General features: G+C 33.4%; 1 protein-coding gene across 2 annotated transcripts; it reads left to right on the forward strand.

Annotated features, from left to right (window-relative positions):
• Positions 1-266: 266 nt before the first annotated feature.
• On the forward strand, positions 267-7081 carry LOC111893790 (uncharacterized). Of its 2 annotated transcripts, none has more exons than XM_023889872.3 (10): positions 267-865; positions 1149-1899; positions 2971-3556; positions 4549-4723; positions 4843-5194; positions 5282-5392; positions 5516-5876; positions 5982-6207; positions 6300-6521; positions 6610-7081. In XM_023889872.3, the coding sequence occupies exons 1-10, from the start codon at positions 345-347 to the stop codon at positions 6767-6769; spliced, it is 3465 nt and encodes a 1154-aa protein (XP_023745640.1). In that variant the 5' UTR covers positions 267-344; the 3' UTR covers positions 6770-7081. The 2 variants fall into 2 exon arrangements, with proteins under 2 accessions (XP_023745640.1, XP_023745641.1); XM_023889873.3 differs by having other exon boundaries at positions 268-865; positions 4552-4723.
• The last annotated feature ends 382 nt before the right edge of the window (positions 7082-7463 follow it).

Genomic DNA, 7463 nt, shown 5'->3' on the forward strand with positions numbered 1-7463 from the left:
CAATCCGAAATCTAAAATAATAATTCGGTTTTGTTGAAAACCAATCCAAAAATCTAACGGAGAACTATATACCCCACAAAAATATTAAGATAAAAATTTGGAAAAGTGATAATTGTTTTTATGAAGATAAATATATATTTAAAAAAAATATATATTGTTTTTGTGAACAAATAAAAATGATTGTTTTTTAAACTTATAAAACCGTAAAAAAGAATTATAGTGTAATTCAAATCAAAGAAATAAATAAATAAATATCAAATAAACATATTTGATTCGAGAGAGGTCTTCCCTAACTTTTACAAGGATGGATGAACAGATTTGAATTACAATAGAAACCCTCAACAATGGCGGATGAATCACCACCAGGAGAACCAGCAGCAACATTGTTCCCGGTTTTCAATCAAAACCCCACAACAACCTCCGAACCAATAAACCCTCTACAAGTCTCTAATTCCAACGCTCCAGGCTGGCTCAGCAACACCAGCTTCACCGCCGACATCTCAACCATCAACGACGTCGTATCCACTCGCTACCATCACTACAGCGAACCCGACGACGACGAAGAAGAAGAAACAGCAACAGAAACAGAGGAAAGGCGGCCGCAGTCTCGTTACGAATTGGTGGACTCTTCGGCATCGGATCAGGACATCGACGGGAATAACCGCAGCAGCAATAAAAAGGAGAAACGGAAACGGAGAAAGACAAAGAAGGGAGCGGCAAGCAGTGGTTACGAATATGGACCTTCTTCTAGGAAACAAAACATTCAATCGTGGGCAAATAATGCTACCACTTCATCTGCAAACAAAGAATATTACTTCGATTCTCGCGGTGATCGTGATAATTTGGCTTTTGGCTCTCTTTACAGGTAAAACCTACTGATTATTTTTCGAAAAGTTTCAGTGATATGCAATTGAATTAACATGGGGGCAACCACCTGTAATAACAAACTCATCATTTCCCCCTTTTTGAAATTAGAATCGATATATTGTAAAAAATCAACATTATGGTTTCTCAATTTGACGAAATGAGTACACCTTATTTATTGCAATCTATTCCTCCCTTTTCTTGTTGACTGTTTTGGAATGGGATTGCTTGTATGATTTATATTGCAACATCCTGATTCTGAAATGGTTTTTACTACAATGCAGAATGGATGTTGCTCGATATAAACTCTTCCATGGAACCAAGTCTTCTGGATTTAACTCCAATGTATTCCATTCTTCAAACACGAGGAGTTGGGGGTTTGATGGAGATAATGATGTAAATTCATTAGACACTAAGCTTAGATCCGAAGGTCGTTACTGGTCTGCTAAGTATGCTGCATTGGAGCACCATAAGAACTTTAAACGCCTTAGAATCATTGCCCCTAAAGACTCCACCCCAGAACTTGGTACAGATTTTGTACCACTTTCAGATGAGTTGACTTCTTCCAATGGTCAAGATTCCTCATTGGTTGAAGAATCATGGGAAGATGAGGTGTTACGAAAGACTAAAGAGTTCAATATAATGACTAGGGAGCATCCATATAATGAGAAATTTTGGTTAGAATTTGCTAACTTTCAAGATAAGGTTGAAAGCAGGCAACCACAAAGAGGTGCTAGATTACAAACATTGGAGAAGAAGATTAGCATATTGGAAAGGGCAGTTGAGGTCAATCCTGATAATGAAGAACTGCTTCTTGCACTTATGAATGCGTATCAAAGAAGGGATAATAATGATGTGTTGATTGGTAGATGGGAGAAGCTACTTATGCATCATTCTGGAAGCTATAAACTTTGGAGGGAGTTTTTGAGAATTGTTCAAGGGGATTTTTCAAAATTTAAGGTTTCTGAAGTGAGAAAGATGTTTGCCAATGCAATACAGGCTTTGTCAGCTGCATGCAGCAAGCAGCATAGGCAGGTGCACATTTTTAGATATTTATGCTATACAAAATGGTGTGTGTGTGTGTGTGTGTGTTTTTTTTGACTTGATGGGGACAAAACTTAATTGGGTAAGCTATATATGAGTGTTTCTTTTTGAGTTAATGCATAAAGAATGTGTGAATAGAAAAAGTTAAGGAAATGAAACTTTCCTTGTAAAGTCTTTGCTTTTTACAAAATTGCCCTTGTTTATTTTTTCCTTCCATTCCCCAAAGTTTGTTATAATTTATAAACATCATTTATTCACACAACACTTTATCCGAACAGTTTTAACTAGTAAAAACTAAAAAGTTCCTTGCTTGTTCCTGTTAATGAAAGCTTCAAACACAAAAGATTTTCTTTAATGATGCGTTGGTTCTAGGAAACAGACAAATCATTCAGCTTCTTATTAATTTAAAAAAGTGGGCTAAATTCAAGAAATAGCAACATACTTTCATTTATTTGTGTATTATAGCATCCCAATTTCATTTCTTTCTATTACAACATTGTGCTTTGAATACTCAACTGAATTATAGCATTTTGTTTTCTATCTTTTTCTTATCAGGACATTTTTCTTTGAAAAAACTGACCCAATTTCAGCAGCGAAAATGAAAATTGCTTTGTATTTGGATGACATTGTTATAATTGGGTAGAATTTTCAAATTACAATATTGTTTATAGGAAGAAATACAATTACAATGCTATAATAAACCAAATAAGGTAAATACTAAGCACCCTTCTATTTTTGCATTTAACCCTAAGCAAAATTAGTTCTTACAGTTGTGTAGGAGAAGGGTTTGACAAAATAGAAGCCTAACAATTCAGAATGATGTAGTTATTTGGAAACAGATCTACTGAGTTCAAGAAAGCCTCACTTCACGAATAAAAGTGACTCTTTTTATACCTAGTTGAAAATCTTCTATACTGCAATCTGAACTTTCTTTCAACTTCATGATATATCGTTTTCTTCAATTTACTTTCTGAATTCCTATTCTCTTTCATCTTTGAGCATTTTGGTGTTCTTTTTTCTTGGAAGCTGCTAATTCTTGATTCTCTAATTCTCATGATGCAGGCTCACCAGAATGATATGGTTGACCAAGAACTTGGATTGGTCAACATATTTGTGAGTTTATGCCATTTTGAGTGGCAATCAGGCTATCAAGAATTGGCTACAGCTCTATTTCAAGCTGAAATAGAATACAGTTTATTCTGTCCATCTTTACTTCTTTCTGAACAAGGTAAACAGAGACTGTTTGAGTATTTCTGGAATAGCAGTGGTGCAAGAATTGGGGAAAATGGGGCTCTTGGGTGGTCAACATGGGTGGAAAAAGAGGAAGAACAAAGGCAAAAGGTAATGATGGAGTCTTCTGATATTGTTGATGAAGGGGGGTGGACAGGGTGGAGTGAATTAAAAGAAAATCGGGAAAATGAAGAAAATATGGGAGCTGATGATGTGGGAATGGAGGGAAATGATGATGATGATGTGGAAGAGAAAGAGAAAGAGAAAGATGATACTGAGGCTTTGATGAAGTTGCTTGGTATTAATGGTGAAATTGAAGGAAATGGTGAAGTGGAAGATGTTTCAACTTGGGTTAAATGGTCTGAAGAAGAGTTGTCAAGAGATTGTGATCAATGGATGCCTATTCGTACAGAATCTGGTAAGTTTTTTTTTTTAGGCTACTTCACTTTTCAATTACAGTTTTCTTTTTTCTTTTTGACTTAATGAGGACACAAATTAAGGGCATGTTTCTTCTTTTTTTCTTTTTCCCATTCATCGTTTGGGCTACTTCTCTGTATGAAGTCAGTTCCTTATACACAAAGAGCATTTTTTGACTGAAAAAACTGTTTGAATGTGAGCGAATGACCATTTTGCCCTTGTAACATTTCAACAAATATACATCAATATCTTCATCATTTTTGACAATTGAACATATACACAAAGAGCATTTTTTGACTGAGAAAACTGTTTGAATGTGAGTGAATGACCATTTTGCCCCTGTAACATTTCAACAAACATACATCACCATCTTCATCATTTTTAACAATTGAACATATACACAAAGAGCATTTTTTGACTGAGAAAAATGTTTGAATGTGAGTGAATGACCATTTTGCCCCTGTAACATTTCAACAAACATACATCACCAAACTTCATCATTTTTAACAATTGAACATACACAAAGAGCATTTTTTGACCGAGAAAACTTTCTGAATATGAGTAAATGACCATTTTGCCCTTTTAACACTTAAACAATCATACAACACTATCTTCATCATTCTTAACAATTGACAAATGCAAGCATCATTTTCTTACATAATTCTCTTAGATGGGTGGTGGGGAAGATTGGAGGCTTTTCTTTGTGTCTGCATCCATAAGGAATGTGGTTCGGGTAGAAGGGCAAATAAGTAAATATATGTGTCTGTTTGTAGAAAGCCACATATCTTGGCTTAACCCATAAATCCCTTCTTTATGGATCAAGAAAAAATTAAGTCAAAAAGAAACCACTTTCTGTATTAAGTTGTAACTTTTCTTCACAAAATTTTCCTCATTTATTTTCTCACATATGCTATCATTTTCTCAAATACTTTTTTACAATTATTTATTCCAGACATCACCTTATGATAATGAATGAAGTTTCACTTTTAAAAGCAGGAAATTCACTTGAGAATGGGGTCACAGATAAAGAAGGTGATGAAGAACAACTTTTAAGAACAGTATTATTTGAGGATGTAAGTGAGTATTTGTTCTCAATAACTACAGATGAAGCCCGTTTATCATTGTTATACCATTTTATTGATTTCTTTGGTGGAAGAATTCCTCAGTGGTTAGCTTCTTAACTTTTACAGTTTTACTTCACTCTCCTTTATCTCTATATAATTTGATCACACTTACTCCAATCAGATTTAAAAAAGTTGTATTTTTTTTTTTTTTCATTTTGTGTAGGTGTTCAACTAATAGTTCAAGTTGGGCTGAAAAAACCCTAGTTGTGGACTCATTACCAGATTCTATGTTAAATGACTTGAGAAAAGTTGAGGAGATATTAACAAAAACAGATGAGAATTACAGTTTAGAACATGTTTTAAACAGCTCTGATAACATAAACATGAGAAGTGAAATGATGAAATTTGTTAGAAATGTTAGTTTACAATGTTTGAATGTATTTCCACATGACCATATTTTAAAAGAAGCTGCACTTGTTGCTGAAGAGCTTTCAAACACAAGAATGAATTCCTCTAGTGTTGCTATTACTCCATGTAGGACATTGGCAAAAAGCCTCTTGAAAAGCAATCGTCAGGTATGTTTATTTTGTTTATAACTTTATATTTAATTATTTATTCAATATAAAATATGTTTTATATAATTGAATAGTAAATACATACAGGATGTACATTTATGTGGTGTTTATGCAAGAAGAGAAGCTGCATTTGGGAATATAGAATATGCAAGAAAAGTATTTGACATGGCATTATTATCCATTGAAGGGCTTCCATGTGTAAGAAATAAGAATCAAGATTATCTTCACTTTACAACACTTGATATAAAATGATAAATAATTAAATATCATTTAATTTTATTTTATACAACTTTTTTTTTTTTTTTTTTTTTTATAAAACAGGATCCCAAATCAAACGCCTCACTTTTATTCCTTTGGTATGCTGAACTTGAACTTGAAATTTCCAACAACAATTCTTCTAGAAGCTCAGAGTCATTATCACGAACATTACACATTCTTTGTTGCTTGGGATGTGGGGTAAAATATAGTCAATTCAAAAGTCAACCATCAAGTTTACAACTGTTAAGGGCACGTCAGGGATTTAAAGAACAAATAAGGGTAATTCAGGGAATTTGGATTCATGGGAGTATTGATGAAAATTCTGTTGCTTCTATTTGTTGTGCTTCTTTATTTGAAGAGTTGACTTCTGGATGGGAATCTGGAATAGAAATTTTAAATCAATCTCTTTCCATGGTGCTTCCAGGTGATTTCATGATCATTTTAAATCAGTTAACTTTTTCATATTTAATTTTGTTAGATTGTGGAATCTGTTTAGTTATTGTGTATAACATAATCTTTATAAATGCAGAAAGGAGAAGCCAAAGTCATCAACTTGAATTACTATTCAACTTTTATATACAAATGCTATGGAAGCATCATTCTGAAGCAGAACTCGCAAATATTTGGAAAATTTTGGTGCAAGAATTACAGATATACCCCTTCAGTCCTAAACTCTATAATACACTTATTCAAATTGGACATCTTCATACTTCCCCTAGTAAGCTTCGACGGATCATTGATGATTACTTACACAAGTAAGATCAAAATTTTAATCTGTCCTCATAGGGGTAATTGTGTCATTAGTATGAATCTTTGAAACTCAATCATGTTGTTGTGGTATTTACAGGAAACCATCAGTGAGTGTTTGCCTGTTTGCATTATCGTATGAGATTAGAAAAGGAAGTTCTCATCATAGAGTACATAGAATCTTTGAAAGGGCATTGAGTGACAACATGTTGAAAAGTTGTGTACTTTTATGGCGTTTATATTTGTCGTATGAAATCCATGTCACACGTGACATGTCAGCAGCTAGAAGAATTTACTTTCGTGCCATTCACTCGTGTCCATGGTAATATAACATCTTCATCTTTTACAATTTCAAATTTCAAAAAATTCTGGTTTGCTAACCCTAAATTTGGTGAAATTGTGTATTCTAGGTCAAAAAGGCTATGGCTTGATGGATTTGTGAAATTAAGCTCTGTGTTAAGTGCAAAAGAGTTATCGGATTTGTTGGAAGTAATGCGTGACAAAGAGATGAATGTGAGGACGGATGTATATGAAATCCTTTTGCAAGATGAGATGGATGTGTCCAAATAAGTTTAGGCAAAAATGGGGATTGTATATTACATGTTGTAAGTCCCTAGTTTTTCTTTTTATTAAAAAGGAAATTGTTTTAGTTTCTTCAACTCTACGTATATAGGCCTCAAGCAAAAAGGTATTGTATACAGATTAGCATGACATCACATAATAGTTGTACTGTGTTTGGTGTGTATTGAATCAAGATCAATACTCATGTCAATACGACAGACATAAAAAACTGCAATTTATCTGAGACTGAATGAAACCGATGTCAATAGGACGAAAAATGGGATAACACAAATTATAACGAATGAAAATTTTATTGGTGTGTATTGGTGATAAATGGTACATTTATTTTAATTGTCCCATCCAAAGAGGCAAAGCAAGATTGTGTGAGGATTTGGCCTTGATTTGTTCGTTTGTAGAAAAGATGTGAACTTGTGAAGGCCTTCTCCATCTTTCATGCTAAAACTATTAGTCGATTTAGTTTTTGGTAAATTAGTTGGTGGGTCATAAAATGGATGGATAAAAATAAATAAGTGGGTGTTTGGGATTGTTTATTTAGTACATATATTAGCTATGTTGCTTTTTACTTATTAAATACTAATAAGTTTAAGTGGTAGCAATATGTTTGTTTGAAAAAAAAAATTGAATTGGTTTATGAAGTTTTAAAATGGCCAAACGTTGATAAGTTATTTTTTTATTTTTGATA

This window comes from Lactuca sativa, chromosome 2 (genome assembly GCF_002870075.4).
Source record: "Lactuca sativa cultivar Salinas chromosome 2, Lsat_Salinas_v11, whole genome shotgun sequence".
In the NCBI taxonomy this organism is placed as follows: Eukaryota; Viridiplantae; Streptophyta; class Magnoliopsida; order Asterales; family Asteraceae; genus Lactuca; species Lactuca sativa.